The following is a 27,564-nucleotide window of genomic DNA, read 5'->3' as shown; positions in this document are numbered from 1 at the left end:
TGTCCTCAAACGTCTCTTTGGGTGTTTCCTTCCTGCTCAAAGTTTAATTTTACTTCCTGAACTTCGTGCAGTGGAGCTTGTTGTTGGTGTGTGAAGAAACTGTAAGTTTGCTTTGTTTCCTCCTTTAACAGTTTGTCTTTAGGAACTTTACTGTTTGTTCAGCTCGTGTTTGATTTCTTCACACAACAAACTGTGTGTGTTTGTATTTCCGGTCTCTCCATTAAAGTCAGTGTGTAACGTTTTCCAACAAGGCCGAGTGTCTCCGCCATTTTCTGGCCTTGTGTGATCAGAGTCCGGGAATCAGACTAAACACACTGAATGTGGCCTGAGCTCAACCGGAGAGCCGCTGAGCTCCAGATGTTTTTATTTACACGCACAGCAGGAGACAGAGAGCGCACTTTGTAAATGAATACTTCCTATAGATGTGTGTTAGATACAGGTTCAACATGTCGGTCTTAAAAATACTGCGTCACAAACTGTTGGCTCCTCTCCAACAGGAAGAAGTGTTACAAAACACACAAAACTGAACTTAATTAACTAAATTATTGAGAATGATCAATGAAATGATTTTGGAAAACTGATTAACATTTTACAGGAAATGGCCTGTTAGTGTTGTTAGTTTGGCTAAAAAAAAGACTGAGTCACTGCTTTCAAAAAGTTCCGTTTTTATCATAAAATCTGCATTAATCTACGTCAGTCCAGCCTCTGACCCCGTAAATATATAACAAATAAAAAATCAAATATAAACTGAAACAAGCAAACTCACCGTGGAAACTAACTGAAACTAAACAGAATTAAAAACACAAAGTGAAAAAGAAATGGAAATAAAAACTAATTAAAAATTACAAAACTACAACAACCTTGCTGTCTGTGGATATGTTTTGGGTGGAGGTTTCAGCCACCACAGACGTCTTCCTTCATTTGTCTGTAAGTCAGTGAGATCATTTAAAGATGGTTACATATCTGCCACAGTGTTAATTTAAAGTTCTCACCCTTTGTGTTCAGAGGCAGCAGGTGGAGGGACAGCAGAGGACTTTTTAAAACAAATTTGATTCAGCAGGTCGGCCTCTGTTAAAAACATCACGAACTGTCCGCTCAGACTGTTCACACTGAAACAAAGATGGAGGATAAAACATGTTTTACATTTCTCAGACTGAACAAACGTTACTGTATTAAGTTTAAAACACTGTTAATAAATCGGAACATTTAAAGATGCTTCAGTCACGGTTTTTATATTAATAGTAAGTCAGATGTTGAGCTTTGGCGTGAAAAAAGTTTTTCTTTTTTCCTGGTGAGGAAAAAAGTTTGAAAAAAATCAGTTTTAAGTTTTATATACATATTTGATTTGTACGGGACTCATATTTTAATACTAAAGTAAACCTTTTGTCTTCTGTCTGTACAAAATACCAGATATTAAAGTGCAGATGTTACAGATGTTTATATCTATATTTTATTATGAAACAGAACAAATGAACAGTTTAGCACAAACAAACGTTAACATGTAGATATTGTACTAAACTGCAGTGAATATGAACTCAAACTTTGACTTTTACAAGATTAAACTTTATAGTGACGTGTAGGAGAGGAACAGATGAACACGAACTTTGACATTTGAATACAAACGAGTGATTCTGAGCATTTTTTTCTCACCTCATCATCTTATAATATATTTGCTTATTCTTCATAAACAGTAAAAAAATCAGATCAGTGGATCTATTTTACCGTTTTAATGGCAGAATGGACAGAAGTTTCATATCTCTGTGTTTATTTTTGAGGGGATCACTGTATATCAGTACTGTTATAGTTTAATATTATTTCTGTACAACTGCTTGAGCAAAAAAGCTTAAAGTTTGAAACCAGGAGTTTCCATAGTGAGTTAAAAATATTTGCACAGCAGCTCCGAGAACTTTTATCAATATTTCTTTGAATCCTCTAAATTTCATTCATAGGTGTTGGACTGTTCATAGGTCTCAATAAAGTTTGTTTCAAAAGAAAAAGACTGACACAGACACGTCATCCGTCTGTGTTCATGTCACATGAAACTTAGTGGAAAATTCCTTCTTATGCTGCATTCAGGAGCACCAGTAAAACCTCGGTTCTCCAGAGATTACAAACACTTTGGGTCACGTGAATGGCGGCCATGAAAACGACATTCTTGTATCAGAACCAAGAAATGTTGATTTCTCAGGGAACATTACTGATAATTAAGAATTTAGAGAAAGACATATTTATTTTAATAAAAGCTGAACCTGCTCAGTGGAAAAACAGAAATGTGTTACGGCCCTAGCAGGGCCTCCTCCTGAAGGTGCCTGTGTGGGCGTGTCCTTCAATGGCTTCTGCCTGAGGTGCCAGCTTTCCCTTTTACACAGCTGACTCTCGTCAGTAATCAAAAGTATTTAATCCCAGGGAAAGGTGAGCTCTGGGCCAGAGTGCCATGTGAGTGGTTGCAGCTAGTGAGCTGCTCGCTTTCTTTCTGGCTCACATTTTACTTTATTGACCAACGCCTGAGTTTTGTTTGTTTTCTTAAATGGTGATAGCGGCTTGTCCGTCTCTTTTAGTTGAGCTACTTTAATAAAACTCTTTAATTTAACCCCTTTGCCTTCTTGTCTCCTTTTTCTGACCCGGACACTTTTTGTTACTTCCCCCTCACCGCCTAGACCCCTCAGGGGAACGTAACAAATGAGATGAGATTAAATCTGATATCACGAAGTTAAACAGTCAGAAACTCTTCTGAAAATCTGCCTCCTCCCCCCCTGTGCTAAGCTTCAGGTGGAGTCCTGCCTCCTTCCAGGACGGCTGTAAGTTTGCTTTGTTCCCTCCTATAACAGTTTGTCTTTAGGAACTTTAGGGGCTTTTTCTCTCCTCATGAACATGATGTGAGACAGAGGACAGAGCTGCTTGTGTTCTGCTTTTTTGGGTTTCCCTCAATAAGCTGCTCCCTTTATGTTCTTCTGTATCTAATGTCAGCATGTGAGTCATCTTCAAACACAAGCTGAACATGTTTTCATGGTAGCATCGGTAGGATTCATGGAAAAAGCACTGATTCAGGTCACTAACCAGGTTCAGGGGGATGACTGGAGTATTTCCCAAACAGAGACATCCTGCGGGGATCTTTGTTCTCTTGTAGACTCTGATATTGTTTCCAATGTTTCCAATAACAAAAGAGAAAATCTGTTTGATTCATTTTTCTTTCTTTCTTTTGTAGATATAGAGATATACCTCTAGGTTAGATTTATTTCTCTGAACCTCCACAGCTGCAGGTGGAGGAGATGGTGTCTCCATCAGCAGATTCAGTGGAAAGGCCGGACTTAAAGGAGGCTTCAAAAGGCTTCCAGACAGGATGAACTGGGCTAAGTGACAGAGACGATAGAAAGGATTGTTTTGAACTTTGAATCATATAAAATCATTCCTGTAGTGTATAAATGTATGTATAAAAACATTGTAACATTTGAATGTCACAGCATATCTGAGTGAAGAATAAGTCAGTGTCTTTAGCTTGTATAAAACAGCCTCAATTCACCAAAGACATCTTGCTTAACTATAGCTGAGAGCCAATAAGCAGATTTTTAGAGCCCAGATCTAAAAATGTCTAAGAACAGTTGGTTCATAGACTCTTGGTCTGAGGAACAGAATATAACAACACACTACTTAATCTAGTGAGTAACTAAGTAATGTACTGCATTACTTTTAAGAAAAGCAAGAAGAAGAACCCGAACAGAGCAAATCAGCATGTGAACTTTACCCTGACTCAGTCTGAGCAGTCAGACGGCTTTCTTCTTTTTTTTGGAGTAACACATAAAGGTGTGACACACACACTTAAATCCAATCTGAAGTGAGACTCAAAGTTCAGTTTGTACATAAACAGTAAAAAAAAACTGCATTTACAGTATTTCACAGAACTGAGTACACTGATTTTCCTGCCTCCATCAGTCTGTGGAGGAGGTGGAGAGGAGCTGCTGCTCTCACTGACACACTGACTGCAGAATGAGCTCAGCTGCTGTTCCACAGTAACTGCTGCGAGGTGGACACATCTGTTTGACCATAACCAGTTACTGTGTCAACAGCTGTTGGAGGTCAGGGGTCTTTATAATTACAGTGCAGGTGGATGCATATCATGGATGCACCATATGCATGCATATCTATGAAGCGCCTTGAGGCGACTTTTGTTGTGATTTGGCTCTATATAAATAAAATTGAATTGAATGTAGTGCTGATTTGTGTTTCCTCTACAGGTGAAGGTAGAAAGTGTGTGTGAGCTGATGTGAATCATGTGACCTGGTTTCTAGGTTACATGACAGGTCAGAGGTCAGCGACTGTAACTCAGTTCCTCCTGTTAATGTGAACTCACTGAGTGTTTGTGGTTTACCTCTCAGACTGACTGAAGATGATGATGGAGGAAGAGGAGGACAGAGCAGAGTCTGCAGGGTCCAGCTGTCCGTCTGTGAGGAGTGACCGGTCCAAAGATCTAAATCCAGACTTCAGTGGTGAACCTGGAGCAACGAGGTCAGAGAGCTGAACTCACTGAGTAACAGAAATAATTCTGCACTGACATTATAATCAGTGTTGACTCTGGTTGATTGTCTGACTGTGTTTGTGAGCTGAGAGGAAATGAAAATGAGTTTGTAACAAAAATCAGTTTTGTCCAGTTTTCCTGTAAAAAGCTGAACTCTAATCTAAGAGGATGTTACTGACAGGAAACAGCTGCATTATCTGCAGTCTGTGTGATCACAGCTGCTTCAATCATGTTTGTGTCTGCAGAGGTCAGAGGTCACAGTCTGCAGGGTCCAGCTGTCCGTCTGTGAGGAGTGACCGGTCCAAAGATTTCCCTCCATTCTTCAGTGCTGAACCTGGAGCAACGAGGTCAGAGAGCTGTGATGACTCCTTTACATGTTTGTGTTTCCTGGATAAATATGACCTGAAACATCCTCAGATTGTTACAAAGATTCATTAAAAAGAAAACAATGAAAGAGAAAAGATCCAAATGTTCGACTTGGTCATTTGCTGTTTGAGGACAGTGATGCTCATATCTGTGGGGAAAGTGTGACCTGAGTGGGTTCATGTTTGTCTTTAAAGAACAGAGCTGCTCTGATTCTCTTTGTGTCTGATCTGTTAAACAGTCTGAGAGGTCACACAGAGACCCAGCAGCTAAAGCCTGGATCATACTGGCTGCTGTTACTCCATCAGGACAACACTGAACCACAGTGGTGTGGATGTAGTGGATAAATCCCACCATACTGATGCTCAGAGTTAACCACAGGGAACAAAACCAGATGTTACCTTCAGATTGTGACCTTTGGAGTGGACGATGCAGATTTCAATAGAGAATAAATGTTGTTGTTTTTCAGCTGTGAAGAAAGAATCTAATTTTCTGAACTTAAGAATTTATGATGCTGGAAACAACATGGAGACTATAACACAACATTTCCACTGTGTTCATAGAATGAATGTAAAACTGTCAGACATTCATTAAATATGCAAAATGTCTACAGAAGCATCAGAGGGTCAGACGTGAAGCACTCAGTGATTTTGATCAAATGACTCATCAGTTATTGATCTGTACTACACTGATCTACCACGTTAGTAAAGCTGGTGTTCTGGTGGTGGAGGGAGACTCGGATCATGTTCTGGTTTTGGAGCAGTGATCTGCTGATGGTTCAGTTTGATGAGCTTCTTCAAAATCATCCCTGACATCACCACTGAAAGGACGTCCATGAAAACAGACTGAAAATTACTGATATGTTCACAATCTGAGAGTTTAAAACTTGACAGACTTGATTCAGATGAAGTTATTTGAGCAGAAACTCCTGGATCTTTATCCTGTGTTGATCTAATCCTTCATGGTTCCTCCACAGAGTGGAGCAGCAGAGCTCAGAGGTTCCCAGTGGTCAGTCTGCCCAGCAGCATCAAACACAGCTGGACTCCATATTTATGGTCTGTACATGTACAACAACTACTTTATTATTAATAATAATGCATTTATTTATAGGTCCCTTTCAGAACACCAAGGACTCTGTGGACTAAATGACCAAAAGAAACAAACTTTGAAATCAGACGGTGCAAATGTGATCACAGGGAAACGTTTTAAACATCGAGGCTTTAAACAGAAACCAAAGTGAAACAGTTTGTAGTCGAGATCAGTGGGAATGAAGCTGAATAACTGTTTCTTCAATAACTTTGAGCAATAAATGACAAATATGATGGAAATTAGCAGCATTAGCACTTACTAATGATGTGAGCTGACACTCGGCTGTATTGAGACGACCACATTAGGTGGTCCTCAACTGTAATGGAAACCAGTGGATCCAGTCCAGTCGTGGTGACCTGTGGTGAGTCGATCTGAGCAGCTACTAATGGAAACAGGGCCATAGATGTGTTTGTGCTTAATAACAGTGAATCACATGAGTTTTACATTACTGTTAAAATCTCATGTTGTTTGTTAAAGTGTGCAGTTCAGGGTGTGTTACTAAAACACTTTCCAAAGACCCAGCCCCCATAAAAAGCAGCCAATCAGCTTCTAAGAGTTACACACCCACGCATGTCTATCAGGTTAACTCTGGTCTAACACACTTGGATTTAGCTTGAAGAATGTTCCTGTACGAGGACTGAAAATGATTTAAAAAGCAGCCAATGTCCAAAGAACAACTTTGACACACCTTCATAAAACCTGCAGAGCAAAGAAAAACTAGCTGAAAGTCTGGCTGCTCTTATGAAAAGTACAGAGAAATTATGGGTCGCTCAACGCTTGTGCACAATATAAGAGTTTAAATAAATCTAAAGAATAACTCAAAGTCCTACAATCATACTGAGAAAATCATCTACAGCTAACTATCCAAGTGGATTTGTTTAAGACAGCTCCATCTGCTGGTGGCCCTCTGCAGGTGCATGAAAGGGGCGTGTTTATAGTGAAAGTAGTAGAGAAAGTAAACCCCACGGGAAGGAGGAGGACTCTCAGCAGCTTCCAGCTCATATTCACACATTTGACTTCTCACTGAAAGCAGCAAGTTTGAGTGTCTGTACCTTAGTTAGAAGAGATAACATGTCAGTAGTAATTAGAGTTGATTGAGCAATGCTGTCCTTGTAATGTAGTTTATGATTTTTATGGACAAGTCCAGTTTTTCTGTAGAGCCTCTCAAGTTGGTGACAGCAGCAGTGGAAGTTCACGTGTAAACCAGAGCAGCAAATCAGGTCCAAATGTGTTGTTCACAGTGAGTGGGATCATCATTGGCTGCTATGTTAACCTCCTGCAGCAGGATGTCTTTGGTCAGAGAATGGATAGATCACGAAGTCATTGTTGAGTTTAGGGAGACAGTAGACAGTTGGAGGAGGTTCAGCCAGTTGACACACAGTAGATAAAATAACTGAAGGCAGGAGCAGACACCTGTATGACTTTCCACCTCTCACATAGATTATTTCCCTGGGCAGCGCCACAGGGCTGGTAGATGTAAACAAAGCTGGAGGAGAGGATTTATTCATCTGAGAAAAGTCACAGAGTTGTGTCTTGATGCTCAATCATCCAGGTACGTAAATCCCAAAAAGCTTGATTCTGTTCATCTGGATGTTTTCAGTGGGAGAAACGTTTCATCATCATCAGGTGACTTCTTCAGTCTCAGCTGACTGCAGGTTTCAATCTTATAAACAGGACATTTGTATGACTGAAACCAGCCCACTGAAGGAACAATGGGCTGGGAGGTCAGTTCATTGATCATTGGTACGCATATTGTCAGGACCATTGATCAATGGTTGTTGATCAATGGTCATGAGTCCAGTTCACAGAGAGCTGGGGAATGGCTGCAATCACAGCATGTAAGATGGTGACAGTTGTACCCTTAGGCCCCTCCTCCATTCAGAGATGGTCTTTCCTTTTCACATAAATGGCCTCCTTGACTCCGCCCTCAAACCAGCGTTCACATTTACTCAGGACCTTCTTGATGTGAAGTTCTTCTGCTTCGCTGGCTGCTGTGTCTGTGGGGATGGTGTTTGTTCTGTGTTGTAGTGTCCTGATGACGCCCAGTTTGTGCCCCAGTGGATGATGAGAGTCAAACCTTAAATACTGATCTGTATGCGTAAACAGAGTGAACCTTTAAGACCAGTTGTCTGTACGATCAACTCAGTCACCTGAAACATCTCCAAGTTTCTGGCTTTGATTCTCAACCTGTTGGTAGTTCAGCTCTGAACACCAGTGAAATGTTTCTCCCACTGAAATCGCTGCATTCATATGAACAGCATCAACGTTTTGGGATCATGGAGTTGTGGACAAAGTCTCAGTTAATCAGATAAAGTCAAACCTATAATTGGTAAAGAGTTCGCGGATGATATGCCCCTTGATGGTAAAGAAGTGGATGTTGTGTGGACTAAAGTTCAGAGTGGTGGGTCATTCATAAATATTCTGTTCCAGCTGCTGGAGGACAACATCATCACTTTTGTGAAGAACGAGCTGAAGAAGATCCAGAAGGCTCTGAATCCAAATAAGCCCCAGTGCTTGGAGTTTCAGAGGGAGGATGATGAGCAGAGGAGAAACAGCAGAGAGGCATTTGTGAAGATCACAGTGGACTTCCTGAGGAGAATGAAGCAGGAGGAGCTGGCTGACCGTCTGCAGAGACGTAAGAGGATTTATCTAAAGATTTAAGCTGCTGGATAAATGAGAGACTTGTGACACCAGTGTGTTCAGTCATTTCTCAGTGGGTCAGAAATTGTCATCAGCATTTTGTAAAATATGATTGTTAAAGTTGTATTTTTATTATTATTATTCAGAACTTCCAGCTGCTGTTTGTCATCGTAACCTTAAGTCTAAGCTGAAGAAGAAGTTCCAGTGTGTGTTTGAGGGCATCGCTAAAGCAGGAAACCCAACCCTCCTGAATCAGATCTACACAGAGCTCTACATCACAGAGGGAGGGACTGCAGAGGTCAATGATGAACATGAGGTCAGACAGATTGAAACAGCATCCAGGAAACCAGACAGACCAGAAACAACCATCAGACAAGAAGACATCTTTAAAGCCTCACCTGGAAGAGATGAACCAATCAGAACAGTGCTGACAAAGGGAGTGGCTGGCATTGGGAAAACAGTCTTAACACAGAAATACAGCCTGGACTGGGCTGAAGACAAAGCCAACCAGGACATCCAGTTCATATTTCCATTCACTTTCAGAGAGCTGAATGTGCTGAAAGAGGAAAAGTTCAGCTTGGTGGGACTTGTTCATCACTTCTTTACTGAAACCAAAGAAGCAGGAATCTGCAGCTTTGAAGACTTCCAGGTTGTGTTCATCTTTGATGGTCTGGATGAGTGTCGACTTCCTCTGGACTTCCACAAAACTACAATCCTAACTGACCCTAGAAAGTCCACCTCAGTGGATGTGCTGCTGATAAACCTCATCAGGGGGAAACTGCTTCCCTCTGCTCGCCTCTGGATAACCACACGACCTGCAGCAGCCAATCAGATCCCTCCTGACTGTGTTGGCATGGTGACAGAGGTCAGAGGGTTCACTGACCCACAGAAGGAGGAGTACTTCAGGAAGAGATTCAGAGATGAGGAGCAGGCCAGCAGGATCATCTCCCACATCAAGACATCACGAAGCCTCCACATCATGTGCCACATCCCAGTCTTCTGCTGGATCACTGCTACAGTTCTGGAGGATGTGCTGGAAACCAGAGAGGGAGGACAGCTGCCCAAGACCCTGACTGAGATGTACATCCACTTCCTGGTGGTTCAGGCCAAAGTGAAGAAGGTCAAGTATGATGGAGGAGCTGAGACAGATCCACACTGGAGTCCAGAGAGCAGGAAGATGATGGAGTCTCTGGGAAAACTGGCTTTTGATCAGCTGCAGAAAGGAAACCTGATCTTCTATGAATCAGACCTGACAGAGTTTGGCATCGATATCAGAGCAGCCTCAGTGTACTCAGGAGTGTTCACACAGATCTTTAAAGAGGAGAGAGGACTGTACCAGGACAAGGTGTTCTGCTTCATCCATCTGAGTGTTCAGGAGTTTCTGGCTGCTCTTCATGTCCATCTGACCTTCATCAACTCTGGACTCAATCTGCTGGAACAACAACAAACAACCTCCCAGAAGTCTGAAACAGGAGAATCTGCAGAGAAACACTTCTACCAGAGTGCTGTGAACAAGGCCTTACAGAGTCCAAATGGACACCTGGACTTGTTCCTCCGCTTCCTCCTGGGTCTTTCCCTGCAGACCAATCAGACTCTCCTACGAGCCCTGATGACACAGACAGGAAGTAGCTCACTGACCAATCAGGAAACAGTCCAGTACATCAAGAAGAAGCTCAGTAAGAATCTGTCTGCAGAGAAAAGCATCAATCTGATCCACTGTCTGAATGAACTGAATGATCGTTCTCTAGTGGAGGAGATCCAACAATACAGGACTTCAGGAAGTCTCTCCACAGGTAAACTGTCTCCTGCTCAGTGCTCAGCTCTGACCTTCATCTTACTGTCATCAGAAGAAGATCTGGATGTGTTTGACCTGAAGAAATACTCTGCTTCAGAGGAGGCTCTTCTGAGAATGCTGCCAGTGGTCAAAGCCTCCAACAAAGCTCTGTGAGTAAACATGTTGTCATCGCTTCATTGTTAAAATCATGGGAAATAAATCAGAAATGCTGAGTTCAAAGAGCACTGTAACATTTTTTTAAAATAGTAAATTAAATGATCATCAGTCACTCGGTAAATATATGGTAGTTTTAATGCTTCACTCCAGCATTTCTAAAACACACTTTGTTCTGTAACTCTTATCAAAGGACAATCCAGACCCAGCCTATAAGAACATGAGCTCTGATGCTTCAGCCCCTCTGACAGGTTTATTATCCTCAGCTTGTTCACTTGTCTCCAACTCCAGGAGTTTGGTTGTTTTATTCTAAAGCACAAACTTCACCTGCCAGACTTCACCTACATCTTTTTCTGATGTTCATAATTTAAGTTCAAGTTTGTATCTCACTTTCAGTGCACACTCTCCCTTTTTAAATATAAATCTCTGCTGTGCTGTCATGTTTTCATCCTGTATGGAGGGAGAAACTCGGTCTTCATTACTGAAATTGCCTCTAAGGTCGTGTTTCTTGTCAGTAACCATATGTAACTGTAAGGCTTCCATAACCAGTGTTATCACAGAATTATAGTGGGTTCACTCTGGGTCCTCTACAGTTTCTTCCCACTGTCCACAGACATGCAGTTAGGTTACCTGGTGATCTAAACTTCATGCAGGTGTGAGTGAGAGTGGTTGTCTGTCCCTCTGTGGGCTTAGTGGAAGAGACTGGATGGATCTCTGCTTTGTCTTTGATATATGCTGACAGCAAACATTCTCCATGAAGTCTGCATTTCAGCTCATCTCCTTTATACACACCTTTAACAGGAAGAGTTTATACAGCTAGTGTTTAAAATCCAGTGTTATTCACAATACACAGGTAATGAGCATGATTATTGAATTACTAAAATTTTCTAAAATAATTGTTTTAGTTAATATTGTATGACAGTGTACACAGAATTATTAGCTCAGTAGGCAGAGTGGTCGCCCCATGATCATAAGGTCAGGGGTCGAATCCACCGAATAGTTACCTTGTGGTACCCCTGAGCAAGGTACCATCAAGGTACCAATCATGTGCACTGGACTGGTAGCACTCATAGTCTCATAGGTTTAAATAAATTTTAAAAAAAAAGGGTTCAACATATAAACAAATTTAATTTGATCACATATATTGTTTGGTTTTTTTTGTTTTTGTTTTTTTCCCTTTCTCTCTCAGACTGAGCAGCTGTAACGTCTCAGAGAAAGGCTGTGAAAATTTGTTGTCAGTGGTCAGCTCCCAGTCCTGTAGTCTGAGAGAGCTGGACCTGAGTACCAACAGCCTGAAGGCTTCAGCAGTAAAGCTTCTGTCTGCTGCAGTGGAGAGTCCACATGCCAAACTGAATGTTCTGAGGTCAGATCAATTTGTATTATGTTTAGTTCTGTTTGTTTATGTGTTTGATGTTTGTTTTTGTTTATGTCTTTATCCAGTTATCCTTGTTTCATAGCATTTTTATTCATTTCAAAGTTAAACAGAAGTTTTACTAACCTGCTCAGCACAAGACAATAAGCTATTGCACCTTGATTACACTTTAACAACAATCTTTATTCATGTTTTTATCTTCAGACTTAACATCTGTGAACTCTCAGAGGAAAACTGTGAAGCTCTGTCCTCAGTTCTCAGCTCGCAGTCCTCTAGTCTGACAGAGCTGGACCTGAGTATCAGAAAGCTACAGGATTCAGGAGTGAAGCTTCTGTCTGCTGGACTACAACGTTTAAACTGTAAACTGAATACTCTGAGGTCAGATCAGAAAACATTTAGTTTTTAGAATTATTAATTAAAGTTCATCCATATGATGTTGTATCTTAGTATGTTTATGTTTCCTTTAAAAATAGAAAGTCAACATTTAATGTTGTGAAATGTATTAACAAACTCTACATGAGTACTTGTTTTATAGATTGTCTTTTATTTTTCAGACTGAGTGGCTGTAACCTGTCAGAGAGAAGCTGTGAAGCTCTGTCCTCAGTCCTCAGCTCCCAGTCCTCCAGTCTGAGAGAGCTGGACCTGAGTAACTCTGACCTGCAGGATTCAGGAGTGAAGCTTCTGTCCGCTGGACTAAAGAGTTCACAGTGTGCAGTGGAAACTCTCAGGTCAGGATTCAAACTTTTCCACAGATGATCATTTGAAATGTGAATTATATTATTGTATAAACAGGTAACTTTTACAGCTGTCAAGTGAACTTTTATTTACATTTGAGTGGATAATTGGACTCTGAATTACTAAAAGTTGTTATAGTCATGTCTCTGTTTATTTAAAAAAATACTTCATGCACTGCTTAATTTAAAGATTTAGGCTCCTTTGGGCCCATAATATATATATTTGATTTCTTTGTGAATGAAATTAGGAGGATATTGGCGACTGCTGATTGGCTCGCTGTTTGTTTTTTATTCACAGTACTTCATTTTAAAGGCTGATTTCTCAAAATGAGATGTTTATCTTTTCTTCTACAACACGTGGAGCCACCAAATCTTCTTGCTTGATTTATTCATTACAGTTTGATTTAAAGAATATTAGACTCGTAACATAATAAATATATTTATTTCACTTCTTCTTGAGAGAAAGAAAGGGATGACTGGGTGAGCTCCAGTGGTTCATCCCAGCAGAGAGAGCAGCACACTGGGCTGCAAATGATCACAGTAGTAATGGCCATAGCTTGATAAAACAGGCAGTCTTACGCTGTAGATAATACAGGGTTCTGGTGCCGATGTGGGGGAGGGGAGTCGCCCGGTACTAACTACATACTACTAACTACCTCATCCAGATGTCTTCCCTACTAAACCTGATAAGAAGTAACTGCAGTAGCCTTATAGGTCAAATCAGTTTCACCTGTTAAAGTTAGCTCCACTATTAATTAGGGGTGGGGGAAAAAATCGATACTGTGTAGTATCGTGATATTTTGTTTGCTAATAATGTATCGATACAGGGACAGCAGAAATCGATATTTTGTTACAAACAATTTTTTCTCTGAAGTCAACATGCTCTGGAGTCAGAGCATGTTGACTTCAGAGCATGTTGATCCTTTTTCTGAGCAACAATCCTGACATTCCTTCACTGTCCAAATGTGTTTAACTTTTTTTTTGGCAGCAATAAACATGACAGTTTACTTATTTTAATTTAAGACATGTTTAATTTTAATTAAGTTTGAAACTTTTTAATTTAATGTAAAATTATATATTTTTTTTAAATTTACTTTCAAATTCTTCAGTTGCTGAAGGGGCTGCATAGTTTTCATAAATTGCATAGTTCAGAATAGCTATAATTGTACCAGATGGTTGCATTCAGTTAAGTTGGACTAGACTGTAATACAAACCGTTCAGTTTGTCAACAATAAAACTGACTGAAATGAGAGAAAGACTGAGTGTGAGAATTTGATATTAGATAAAATGAATATTGATAAAGTTTACCTTTATGTGCAGAATTTAAATATCGCCACAGGTTCTCAATGGGGTTCAGATCAGGTGAACAAGGAGGCCATGTCATTAGTTTTTCTTCTTTTATAGCCTTTCTTGCCAGCCACGCTGTGGAGTACTTGGACGCGTGTGATGGAGCATTGTCCTGCATGAAAATCATGTTTTTCTTGAAGGATGCAGACTTCTTCCTGTACCACTGCTTGAAGAAGGTGTCTTCCAGAAACTGGCAGTAGGACTGGGAGTTGAGCTTGACTCCATCCTCAACCCGAAAAGGCCCCACAAGCTCATCTTTGATGATACCAGCCCAAACCAGTACTCCACCTCCACCTTGCTGGCGTCTGAGTGGGACTGGAGCTCTCTGCCCTTTACCAATCCAGCCACGGGCCCATCCATCTGGCCCATCAAGACTCACTCTCATTTCATCAGTCCATAAAACCTTAGAAAAACCAGTCTTGAGATATTTCTTGGCCCAGTCTTGACGTTTCAGCTTGTGTGTCTTGTTCAGTGGTGGTCGTCTTTCAGACTTTCTTACCTTGGCCATGTCTCTGAGTATTGCACACCTTGAGCTCTTGGGCACTCCAGTGATGTTGCAGCTCCAAAATATGGCCAAACTGGTGGCAAGTGGCATCTTGACAGCTGCACGCTTGACTTTTCTCAGTTCATGGGCAGTTATTTTGTGCCTTGGTTTTTCCACACGCTTCTTGCGACCCTGTTGACTATTTTGAATGAAACGCTTGATTGTTCGATGATCACGCTTCAGAAGCTTTGCAATTTTGAGACTGCTGCATCCCTCTGCAAGATATCTCACTGTTTTTGACTTTTCTGAGCCTGTCAAGTCCTTCTTTTGACCCATTTTGCCAAAGGAAAGGACGTTACCTAATAATTATGCACACCTGATATAGGGTGTTGATGTCATTAGACCACACCCCTTCTCATTACAGAGATGCACATCACCTAATATGCTTAATTGGTAGTAGGCTTTCGAGCCTATACAGCTTGGAGTCAGACAACATGCATGAAGAGGATGATGTGGACAAAATACTCATTTGCCTAATAATTCTGCACTCCCTGTATTCATTCACTCTCACATTCACACACTGGTGGAGGTAAGCTACAGTTGTAGTGGTAGGTTAGGTTTTGCCCAAGGACAAAATGACCAAGACAGAGAGAGCTGGCTCATCAGACAGACAAGCTCATCTTGTAACCTACTGGTTCGCTGGTCAGCACACCAGCTGACTAGCGAACCGGCTAACTAGCACACCAGCTAACTAGCACACCGGCTAAATAGCAAATCAGCTAACTAGCAGACCAGCTAACGGCAGCCACAAGCTGAAGGACGATTAAATGTAGTGGAGATATCAGAGATGACACTGGTGTGTCCGATTCACTCTTTAGCACTCTGGTCACTCCGGTGTGTCAGCCAGAACACCACTGAAGGCCAAATGATCCCAGCATGTGGAATAAAGAGCTTAAGGTTTGGTTTGAGACACTTTATTATTCCACTGATTGATTCTTGCGGCTGTGATCATGTGTGTGGTTTCTTACAAAAAGGAAGTACACAATACAAATACATGACAAATAAGATGAATAGATAAGTTACATATCCAGTTATATGTACGTACATCAGTATAGCTAATATAGCCATATATAAGGACAAAGATCACAGTACTATAATGCAGTAATGTTAAACATCTACATAAATCTGTCCTATCAGTGATCAGGGTACTGTAGTATACTTCCACTACATAAACTATAGAAACTAAACGACATTAGTGTGACTTTAAGTTACCATCAGTACAGACGAACTGATGGTAGTTGTACAAAATAAAGGCATTGCAATTATTGTGAAGGGCTTCCGGTTAAACTAAGATCAGCTGATTACCTCATAACAAATTGTTTGCTATAGAACGCAGCTCCCACTCTTCATTAATATCATGTACTGTAACTCCCAAGTAACCATGGTTACCCAGCCACGCCCAGTAGTCTCCAGAGAGACCAACAGCTGGTGCACGTTGTAACGCCGTGGCTTTCGTAGTCTCTCCTTTTTCTACAGCTCATGTGTTCTTCTTGTGATGGTGCGTCTTGAGGGAGGCTCATACATGCGGTCATTTGTTGATCCTAAGAACGTTCCTCAGACCGACTTCTTCAACAACACTAATCGGCCTGCAGTTTGTAGCTACTCACTTCACTGTGGTGTTTGTTAGCTTGTCTTTCTTTGGTTTTATCCTGACTCCTCCCACAAGCTGATCCTACATAGTCTGCCCAAGCCTCCCACCTCTGTTTGTTTGGGTGGTTTGTTTGCTGCCATCAACAGCGTGTAATGCATTTAAGTGATACTTCAGACATGAAGTACTGCGACGATAAAAAACTCAACTTTGCTTAAAAATAACTTTAGTTGTATCAACACTGCCCTCTGGAATAATTAGACTTTGGTGACAAACTGATGTGATCTCCATGTTTCCTTTGTTGGACTGTGGGCGAGTGTCAGAACTGAATGTACTGAGTAACATGTGGAGTTTAAATATGTGTCAGTTCCAGTTTTAGAGCTCTAAAGTGCAGCTATCATGTTAGGAATATGTTAGGAATAGACAGGAACACTGAGCACACTGAGGTCAAATCTTTATTTATCCAGTTCATCTGTAGGCTGAGCTCAGTCCATCCATTTAGTGAAATGATGTTTAAAGGTCTCCTTGTTCTGTGAGCGTGCACAGATCCTGAAGCAGAAAGCCTTGGTTAACAGAGAAATGATCATCACTGTGATGATGCTCACCATCTCTGACTGGGATTTGAGGTTTTGTCAAAGCAGCAAAGAAAGCCTGGCTATGTTGGACTGGGTGTGGAAGCAGCTCCCAGTTTGAGTTCAGGAGACAGACACCCTCTCTACTTTGACGATCAGCTTCAAACTTTCCTTTTTGATAAAACTTATAGTTAGAGCTGGATCAGGTGACCCTGAACCATCCCTTAGTTATGCTGCTATAGAGATGGATAACAGATGGATTGTTGTTTTGTGTGTCTGCAGTCTGTCAGGCTGTCTGATCACAGAGGAAGGCTGTACTTCTCTGGCCTCAGCTCTGACCTCCAACCCCTCCCATCTGAGAGAGCTGGACCTGAGCTACAATCATCCAGGTCTCTCAGGAATGAAGCTGCTGTCGGCTGGACTGAAGGATCCAGGCTGGAGACTGGACACTCTCAGGTATGGAGAGAATGTCTGATATAGGAGGAAGAGCTGGAATCATTTCCTGTGTCTTTCACTCACTTCCTGTTTGTTTCCTGCAGATGAGACATGAACAATCACACATGCAGGAATATTTTCAGGGACAGACACACTAGTCTAGCTGGATAGTACATGGATATTTATGTAGGGGGTCTTCAAGGAGTCTGTTTGCAGGAACATTAATGATAACTGATAAGTCATGTTGAGAGTTTCATTAAAAGTAGACTTACAGTTAGGTAATATTTGGACAGAGACAACATTTTGTAACTTTAGATACAAGTATCAGCCATGTGTGTGTTTCCCATGCTGTATGTCCACAGTCACAGTGACAGTCAGTGACACTGACAGAAGGATGAAACAAGGCTGTGAATCATTTCAGTCTGTGTGTGTGACAAAGAGGCAGACAGGAGCAGCTAACATTTGGAAATGGAAGCTTACTGGAAACACTACATTCACGGCTGAATTCACAATAGATTTGTTCTCAAGTGCACATTTAGCAGCTAATGCTAATACTGTTTTCCCTTTGCTTTCTACAGCAGCTATTGCTAAGTAGGCCACTTTGCTCCGCTAAGGATTTGTGTGACCATGATGGAGACTCTGATAAGCTAATGCTGCTAAGCTAATGCTGTTTATGGGCCCTGTTAGAATCAATATTTCATTCTCATTCTGTTGTTTGAGAACAATATTAACGTTTCACATCATTATAACACAAGAGAAAAGGGTATTGGCATTAGCTACTAGTGCTTATTCACCTAAAATTACCTTTAGCTGCTAATGGCAGCCTACTTAGCATTAACTCCTCACTAATATAATGCTAATTTACATCAAATTAGCATTAACTGCTCATATTGTTATAAGGAAAGAGAAAACGGTATTAGCATTTGCTGCTAATAATTATTCACCCCTAATTAGAATAAGCCGCTAAAAGCAGCCAACTTAGCATTAATTCCTCACTTTGTTGTTACCCAACGGAAAAGAGTATTAGTATTAGCTACTATCATTTTTAATAAGTAAGAGAAAACAGTATTAGCAGTAGCGCATAATGCTAATTCACGTCAATGTAGTATTAGTTAATAATGGCAGCCTACTTAGCATTAACTGCTCACTAATATAATGCTAATTCGCATCAAATTAGCATTAGCTGCTCAAGTTGTTATAAGGAAAAAGAGAAAACGGTATTAGTATTAGCTGCTAATAATTATTCACCCCTAATTAGAGTTAGCCCCTAATGGCAGTCTACTTAGCATTAACTCCTGACATTGTTATAATGCAGGGGAAAAGAGTTACCATTATCGGATAATGCTAATTCTCATCAAATTAGCATTAGTTAATAACGGTAGAGTTCATATCATTAGCTGCTGTCATTCTTACAAAGCAAACAGTATGAGCATTAGCTGTTAATCCTTTTTCATCTAAAATTAGAATTAGCCACTAATGGCGTATTGTTAAAAAGTAAGAAAAAACATTGTTAGCATAAGCGGATAATGCTAATCATCTCAAATTAGTATTAGCTAATAATGGCACCTGCTTAGCATTAGCTGGTCACATTGTTATAAGGCAAGAAAATATGGTATTAGCATTAGCTGCCAATTTCTATTTACCTAAAATTAGCATTAGCCACTAATGGTAGCCTATGGCAAAAACTTCTTAATGCTAAATGAAGTTAATTAATGCTAAGTAGGTTTAACTGAAATTAAAGTAGTGTTAGCATTAGCTGCTGATATTGTTAAAAGGTAAGATAAAACATTGCTAGCAGCAGCGGATAATGCTAACACACATAATAATTAGCATTACCTAATAATGGCAGCCTTCTTAGCATTAGCTGCTCATATTGTTATAATGCAAGGGAAAAGAGTTGGCAAAAACAGTGTTAGCATTAGTGGATAATGCTAATTCACCTAAATTAGCATTAGCTAATAATGGCTACGTACTTAGCATTACCTACTAATATTGATATAAAGCAAGAAAATATGGTATTAGCATTAGCTTCTAATGCTTTCTCATCTAAAATTAGAATTAGCCACTAATGGCATCCTATTTAGCATTAACTCTTCACATCGCAAGGGAAAAATTAGAATTCAATAAAAAAAAAAAAGTGTTCACATTAGCTACTTGTATTGTTAAAAAGTAAGAAAAAACATTGTTAGCATAAGGGGATAATGCTAATTCACCTCAAATTAGTATTAGCTAATAACGGCAACCTACATAGCATTAGCTGGTCACATTGTTATAAAGCAAGAAAATATGGTATTAGCATTATCTGCCAATTCCTATTCACCTAAAATTAGCATTACCTGCTAATGGCAGTCTACTTAGCATTAACTCCTCACTAATGTGATGCTAATTCACATTAAATTAGCTTTAGCATTAGCTGCTAGCATCAGCCTACCTAGCACTAGCTGCTCACATTGTTAAAAGGGAAGAGAATACGATATTAGCATTAGCTGGTAATATTTATTCACCCCTAATTAGAATTAGCCACTAATGGCAGCATACTTAGCGTTAACTCCTCACATCGTTGTAATGCAAATGAGGCTAACTTGCATTAAATTAGCATTAGCTAATAACAGCAGTCTATTTAGCAGTAGCTGCTCACATTGTTATAAAGCAAAGGAAAACGATATGAGCATTAGGTTCTAATGCGTATTTGCCTTAAATTAGACGTAGGTGCTAATGGCAGCCTACTTAGCATTAGCAGCTCAGATGTTATAATGCTAGGAAAAAGAGTGTTAGCATTAGCCGTTCACATTGTTATAAAGTTAAGGGAAATAGTGTTAGCATTAGCTACTCACATTTTTAAAAAAAGTAAGTGTTAGCATTAGTGCATAATGCTAATTCATGTCAAATTAGCATTAGTTAATAACGGCAGCCTATTTAGCATTAGCAGATAATGTTGACCTTGGCCCACTGGAAAAGTTAAGAACTAAAGATTTAGGAGTGTTTCTCGATAGCTCTTTCTCGTTTGAGAAACAAATGAATTCTGTTATTAAAACCAGCTGTAAGGTTTATATTGTTGATTGTCATTTATGCTTAGAAATATAAATATAAATCTATATACGTATAATGTCCCGCTGGGCAGCAACTTAAGAAAACAACTTTTTTTGAAGTGTTGTGAACGCAGCGCGCTGGGGCGAATGTCGGCGTTTGCCCAATAGAAAGGAGGAAGCCAGCCAGGCACAGGAAAGAAAGAAACACTCCAGGGCAACGCTGCTGGAACTTTGACTCATTGAGAAATGTTTCCCTGCTTGCATCAAGCCCGGCTGGTGTCCCCTGAGATCCATATCCCACCCTGATTGGTGGGTTAATTCAGCTCCGCCCACAACACTGTAAAGTGTCATACATTATCAAACTAACATTACATTTTCATATTAAGGTGTGGCCAAAAACTATCGTCCTGCGGGCCGCAATTGGCCCGCGGGCCACGAGTTTGAGACCCCTGGTGTAGGAGGACACCTACTCTGTGTCTGGTTAAGTATAAGAGCCCTTTGTTAGGGGGACCGCTGGACTCTTAGCACCAGCTTTGGGGTCACAGGGTCACATCTGGAACACACACACACACACACACACACTATGCACAGACACACACACACACACACACACACACACTATGCACAGACACACACACACACACACACACACACACACTATGCACAGACACACAGACACACACACAGACACACACACACAGACACACACACGCACAGACACACACACAGACACACACACACACACACACTATGCACAGACACACAGACACACACACAGACACACACAGACACACACAGACACAGACACACACACACAGACACACACACGCACAGACACACACACAGACACACACACACACACACACTATGCACAGACACACAGACACACACACAGACACACACAGACACACAAACGCGCGCACACACACACACACACACAGACACACACACACACAGACACACACACACACACACACACACACACTATGCACACACACACACACACACTATGCACAGACACACACAGACACACACAGACACACACACTATGCACAGACACACACAGATACACACACACACACAGACACACACACACACTATGCACAGACACACACAGACACACACACTATGCACAGACACACACACACACACACACAGATACACACACACACACAGATACACACACACACACACACACACACACAGATACACACACACACACACACACACACACAGACACACACACACACAGACACACACACACAGACACACACACACACACTATGCACAGACACACACAGACACACACACTATGCACAGACACACACACACACACACACACACACAGACACACACAGACACAGACACACACACTATGCACAGACTGGTACTCTTTGTTCATACCTGTGTAAGACGTCATAATGAACTTGTGCATATTCATGTAAGCTCAATAAAGAGCAGTGTTACGAGGGAGCAGACGAGAGCGACTGAGGTCAAGTGAAGGAACGGCGCTGTCACAGTTCTCTCCCTCATCAATTGTCTGCTTCCAGCGGTGGGTCTGTGCTAGACGACCCATCACCAGCTTTTTCCACTGGTTACCAGTACGTGGTAGAATCCACTTCCAGATCTGGTTGTCTTTAAATCTGTGAATGGATTGGCTCCATCTTATCTCTCTTTAACAAAAGAATCCAAGTGGAGCCCTCAGGTCTGCAGATAAGCAGCTTCTGACCAGAACTAGACGTAAAAACAGAGGTGAGCTTTATCGATGGCTGCAGCCAAACTCTGGAACAGTCGCCCTTCACATCAGGTCGTCACCAACACTGGACATTTTTAAAAGCCGGTTGGAAACACATTTGTACTCTGTAGCTTTCAATCCTGACCAGTCTTTATAGTCATTACTGTGTATGTTTCCTATTTTCTCTCTACTCTGTGCAGCACTTTGGCTCAAGCTGTTTTTAAATGTGCTGATAAATAAATGTAGATTTCTTTGAATAAAACAGTGGAGCCGAGCTTTGAGCTCAGTGTGTAACAGTGTGTGTGTGAGAGCCATGTAATGTCCATGTGTGCATGCTGACTGTGCTGCTCTGACCCCCCTCCTCCTTTCAGGGTGGAGCCTGCTGGAGTCCGATGGTTGAGACCAGGTCTGAGGAAGTGTAAGTGTGTTTTTAATGGGATTCATGAAAACAAAGCAGCACACATTCAACCATCTTCATCATGTCAGGAGTCATCATCATCAAAGTGTCAATCAATGAACAGATGATGGATCAATAACTGCAGCTGGATTGTGTTTGTTCTCTCCATCAGATTCCTGTCAACTCACAATCGACACAAACACAGTGAACACAAAGCTCCAACTGTCTGACAACAACAGGAAGGTGACACATGTGGAGGAGGTTCAGTCATATCCTGATCATCCAGACAGATTTGATGTTTATCAGCTGCTGTGTAGAAATGGTCTGACTGGTCGCTGTTACTGGGAGGTCGAGTGGAGAGGAGACGTTTTTATATCAGTGAGTTACAGAAGAATCAGAAGGAAAGGAAGCAGTTATGACTGTTTGTTTGGAGGAAATGATCAGTCCTGGAGTCTGATCTGCTCTGATGATGGTCCTCAGTCTGTCTGGCACAATAAGAGTCAAACATCCATCTCCTCCTCCTCCTCCTCCTCCTCTGTCTCTAACAGAGCAGCAGTGTATGTGGACTGTCCTGCTGGCACTCTGTCCTTCTACAGAGTCTCCTCTGACACTCTGATCCACCTCCACACCTTCAACACCACATTCACTCAAACTCTTTATCCTGGGTTTATGTTCTGGTCTCCTGGTGCCTCAGTGTCCCTGTGCTGAGTGGAGTGTAAAGAGTGTCTCCTGTTACAGAAACACTCTGACTGTTGAACAGATAGTTCAGTCTGTACATGTCTGTCTCTTTCACTCACAAACACGTTTTCAGATTCATGGATTCAATCAGTTGATGTTTGAAACTCTTCTAAATGATTCCTTGTAAACTTCTTCAGTCACAAACAAACAGGAAGTGATGTCACATGTGTTCCTGTCCACACAGCAGAATGAGTCTATTGCTGACAGTGATGTACAAACAGAGTGAGCATTTCTGAGGCCCAAAATAAACTGAGTAGTTCACTGAATGAACAATGGACTGTGAGCTCAGTTCCTTCATCATTAGTATGGATTATATATGTATATGTATTATATTAGTATCATATATATCAGGTGCTGCTGCTTTCAGTCATTGTGCAAATGTGCTGTTTGTAAGCTTGTAAAGCTGCAGTCAGCTGAGACTGAAGGAGTCACCTGACCGAGAGACCAAATGTTTCACTGAGAACGTCCAGATGAACAGAATCAACCTTTGGGATAATCTGTTCCACACATCCATGTTTCACTTACTGCATTATATTTCCTCATTGCTGTGCACACAGGCCTGTGGCTTATAACCAACTCCAAGTTCAGACTCAGAGGCTGCTGAAGCTGTTTTCTGGAACAGAGACGTGTTGGATATAAAACCAACTCTTCTTTATGTGTCAGCACTGAGGAAAGGAGCAGCTTCGTTTCTAAGTGTATGAAGGACTGTAGCAGTGTGTGTGTGAGGTTTATTTCACAGACAGAACCATGTCAAAAACACAACTTCAGGTAAAAACAATACAAAATCAAAGAGTCTGATCAGAAGGATTAAACAGAGGAGTGTGGGACTGTTTTTAACAGACAGCAGGTTAAGCCAGGCTGGAGGAGTAAACTGAGCCTCGGTGTGAGCAGCAGTGTGTTTGACAGGAAGCTGAGATAAACAGTCTGGAGCCCATTTAGTGCTTCATATGAAAGTGTGAGGATTTGAAAGCAAATCTAAAATCAAGCAGGAGTCAGTGTGAGAATGATTTGTGCTTTTCCTCAGTCAGATGCTGGGAGTTTCAGTTCATCCATGTTCAGCGTGCTGTGCTTTGTGTAACAGGAGAATATGACAGCATAAATCAAGTCTTCATGTCACTGAAAGCCTCCACAGTCTGCTATGGAGGTGCATCAGTTTGGATTTACAAGAAGAACATTTCTTAAACCTGCCACAAGATGGCGCTCCAACAGAAGGGATGTCCACAGTGTAACACAGACACACACATACTGTGTGAATGTGTGAGTGAATGGGCTTTCAACACAAGGCTTCTGCTGCTACTTTTAATGACATAATTAGCTAACAAGAACAAACTGTTAATTACCACCAAAGAACGGCTCCAGATTTTAGCTGCTGACCATTTTGTGAAACGTTGATTACATCAGCTTATTGTTGATTTTTCAACCTTAATATCAGCTGCTTTAAAGGAGCCTCGTTCTCTGGCAGTAACACTTTTCTTCACTAGATGCAGTGCAGGCACAGTCTGTGTTTCTAAACTACACACTAATGTTCATTGTTGTGCAGCTAAATCCTCCCTCTGGATGGGAAGAATCCCTGTCAGGCTTCAAACACCTGGCTTGGTGTTCTGGAGCTAATGTGTCACCTGTGAGGACTCTGAGATGAACACACAGCAGACACTTCAGTTCTCCGTCTGTGTGTCCTCAGTTTCCCAGCATGCCTTGGCTGTGGTGGTGGAGGTGAATGAGGGGGAACATGCTGCTCTGTCAGCACTCAGGTTTCATACCTGGTGATCTCAGAGGACAAAGCGGCGTTACAGCAGCGCACGTTGATGAGACCTGATGCTCTGAACAGTTCAGACTTCAGCCTCACTCTGAGAAAACAAACGACTGACTGTCAGCAGCAACTACACCTGCTCCATCAGTGACGGAGAGAAGAACTGAGACTGAGAGACATACAGCTGCAGGTCAAAGGTCAGAAACGCCCGCTCTTTGTACGGGTCAGGAGTTAGTACTGCAGAGGTCAGAGGTCAGCTTGCTGACAAACCATTTGAAACAGTTTGGAGCTAAAAGCACAACAGCAGAGGAAAGAAGAGACACTGCAGAGATGATGCAAAATATTGTGTTTTGTTCTCAGCTGTCAAAAAGTGTAACACACGTGTTCCAGCACAGCCTTTGTGTACTTTCACTTCTCCATACTGTCCATTGGAAATCCTGTTTGTTACTTTTTGATTTCAGTCCATGTGTCCAAAGCAAACTTCTGTCCCACACTTTCTCTGCTGACTCTTCACCGATGCTCAGATGATCTCAGATGATTTCACCAGAACTCATCAAAATTCGGGCTCCACAGAAACCCAGACGTCACTAAACAAGCGTAACAAGCAAAGTGAAAACTGGTCGTTCAGCTTTATTGACCAAAGATAAGCTCACATGTCACCTCATGACACAGACACTTATTTCCACAGCATGCACGAGGACTGACAATAAGTGTCTATAAAGCCACTTCTATCTGCCACACCTGTGCTTCTGTCATGGTTGCTCTCCTCTCACTCTGTCATTTATCCACAGTCTGCCTCCCTCTGCTCCGTCAGCTGACGTCCTCTCTACACCACCTGCTGTGTTTTATCCTGCAAAAACACATTTAAGAAGCGTTGCACCGAGTAACGGGAGGAACTGCTATAAAATCCATTTAAAGGAGGTGGTGCTGAGTGCTGTGACTGGGGTCCCACCACTGACATCACGGGTGGAGGACATGTTGGAAAACTGCTACAAAGTGCTGTGCAGCCAGCAGAGCTTACAGTCTGTCCTGTGTGTCATACAGGCTCTCACACTTAGTGTTTCTGTGACACATTGAAGAGAAGTTTGTGTTGTTCACAGTTGTGCTTGTACTGAGTGACAGCTGACATGACCTAACAGGAATAATGTGTCTGTGCTGAATGAGAAGTAACACACAATGAAGTCTTGATGCATCTCAATCATCCAGGAAAGTGAGTCTGTTGCTTCTGTTCATCTGGACGCAGCGTTTTGTGGGAGAAACGTGTCGTCATCATCAGGTGACGTCTTCAGTCTCAGCTGCAGGTTTCAGTCTTACAAACAGGACATTTGCATAAAGACTGAAAGCAGCTGCAGGAACGATGGGCTGGGAGCTCCGTTCCTTCATCTTAATTATGCAGATTCTCAGGACCATTGATCAACAACCACTGATCCATGTCCATGAGTCCCATTCACAGAGATGTGGGAATGGCTGCAGTCACAGCATGTAAGATGGAAATAAATGAGAAGTATTTAGCTGAAGTGGATTTGATTTATCTTAGTTCTTTTTTAACTTGTAGTTCTACATTGGAAGATTATTGTGATATTGAAATAGAAAAATACATTTATATTCTATTATTTTCTCAAAATAAGCGTCACACTCGTGGAAGCCGGTGTAGCCGCCGAAACGCCTGCATTTATGGAGACTTTCAGCCCCAGGTAGGCCAGTTATGGATCTTGGGATCCACATTATGTCAGCAGCTGTTCTCCACCGTGAACTGTGTTCAAACAAACACGCTCACGCCTCACAGACGACAGCTTACAGTCCTGTAGAGATAAAGTGACTTCGTACAGCCCCGTCTTCAGTCTTGTGGAGATGATCTCGACGCTTTGGTGGATGTTACTAGCTCCTGTGCAGTATTTTGTAAAGACATGATTATACCCCGTAAGCGCGTTAAAATTTACGCTAACAATAAGCCATGGGTCACTAAAAGTGTCAAATCCTGTTTAAGGAAAAAGAGACAGGCCTTTAAAGAGGGGCTGTTACCGATTTTCAGACAGCTACCAAGGAAATGAAAATCGAGATCTTGAAAGCAAAACAGACAAAAACCTTCTTGAAAGCAAATTTGCTGCAAAAACTTTTGGGTCTGCCTGGACTTGTATGAAAACCATATCAGGGTTTCAAAATCCCCAGAGCAGCAGTCAGGTCATTTTAGATGTTTTAATTCAGACAGAGATTTTCAAATGCTTTAAACATGTTTTCTGCTCGTTTTAGTTCTTCTGATTTCAGCGAGGATATTTGGGAACTGAAACAGAAACTGAGAGATACTCAGCACTTTATCATTGAACTCAGCGATGTTAAAAAGGCCTTTCATACAGTCAATGTGAACAAGAGCCAGGTCCTGATAATATTAGTGGCCGCCTAATTAAATCTTGTGCTGATGAACTCAGTCCTATATTTCAGGTTATTTTTAACAAATCCTTGCAAACACAACATGTGCCCTCTCTTTGCAAAGAAGCAGTCGTGGTTCCTGTCCCTAAATCTAAACGACTTCAGGCCTGTTGCCTCACTTCAGTTGTCATGAAAGTCTTTGAAAAAATCATCAGAAATGTGATTATGAAGAGACTGAAGGTCAGCTGGATCCAATGCAGTTTGCATACAGGCCCAACAGAGGAGTGGAGGACGCACTTTTGACTTTACTAAATCTGATTCTTAAACATGTAGAGAGTAAAGGGACTTTTGCAAGACTTCTTTTCATTGATTTTTCTTCGGCTTTTAATACAACACAGCCCCA

The 27,564-nt window shown here is 41.5% G+C and overlaps 2 protein-coding genes across 6 annotated transcripts in view; both read left to right on the top strand.

Annotated features, from left to right (window-relative positions):
- The window catches only part of LOC147336918 (protein NLRC3-like), a 1,139,417-nt gene extending 1,115,000 nt beyond the window's left edge, over positions 1-24,417 (top strand). For 2 of the 5 annotated variants that reach the window (XM_086287122.1, XM_086287108.1), the window contains 4 exons: positions 12,480-12,653; positions 16,993-17,166; positions 22,281-22,327; positions 22,479-24,417. In XM_086287122.1, the coding sequence (XP_086143248.1) occupies positions 12,480-12,653; positions 16,993-17,166; positions 22,281-22,327; positions 22,479-23,014 (931 nt within the window). In that variant the 3' untranslated portion in view covers positions 23,015-24,417. Of the gene's footprint in view, positions 1-8,419; positions 8,601-8,751; positions 10,550-11,742; positions 11,917-12,129; positions 12,304-12,479; positions 12,654-16,992; positions 17,167-22,280; positions 22,328-22,478 lie in introns of those variants that run through there. The other 3 variants (XM_086287111.1, XM_086287115.1, XM_086287134.1) reach the window with 3 other exon arrangements.
- LOC147336919 (uncharacterized) lies at positions 71-6,253 on the top strand. The gene is made up of 4 exons (XM_086287247.1): positions 71-2,798; positions 4,374-4,503; positions 4,759-4,860; positions 5,853-6,253. The coding sequence occupies exons 2-4, from the start codon at positions 4,385-4,387 to the stop codon at positions 6,019-6,021; spliced, it is 390 nt and encodes a 129-aa protein (XP_086143373.1). The 5' UTR covers positions 71-2,798; positions 4,374-4,384; the 3' UTR covers positions 6,022-6,253.
- Positions 24,418-27,564: the final 3,147 nt, after the last annotated feature.

The sequence above is a fragment of the Aulonocara sp. 'chitande type north' Nkhata Bay genome, linkage group LG3 (genome assembly GCF_057382095.1).
Source record: "Aulonocara sp. 'chitande type north' Nkhata Bay isolate Kocher_YH1m ecotype deep benthic linkage group LG3, A_spYH_male_GT1.1, whole genome shotgun sequence".
NCBI lineage: Eukaryota > Metazoa > Chordata > Actinopteri > Cichliformes > Cichlidae > Aulonocara > Aulonocara sp. 'chitande type north' Nkhata Bay.
Note: the sequence above shows the minus strand (reverse complement) of the source record. Positions and strands in the feature narration are given on the sequence as shown.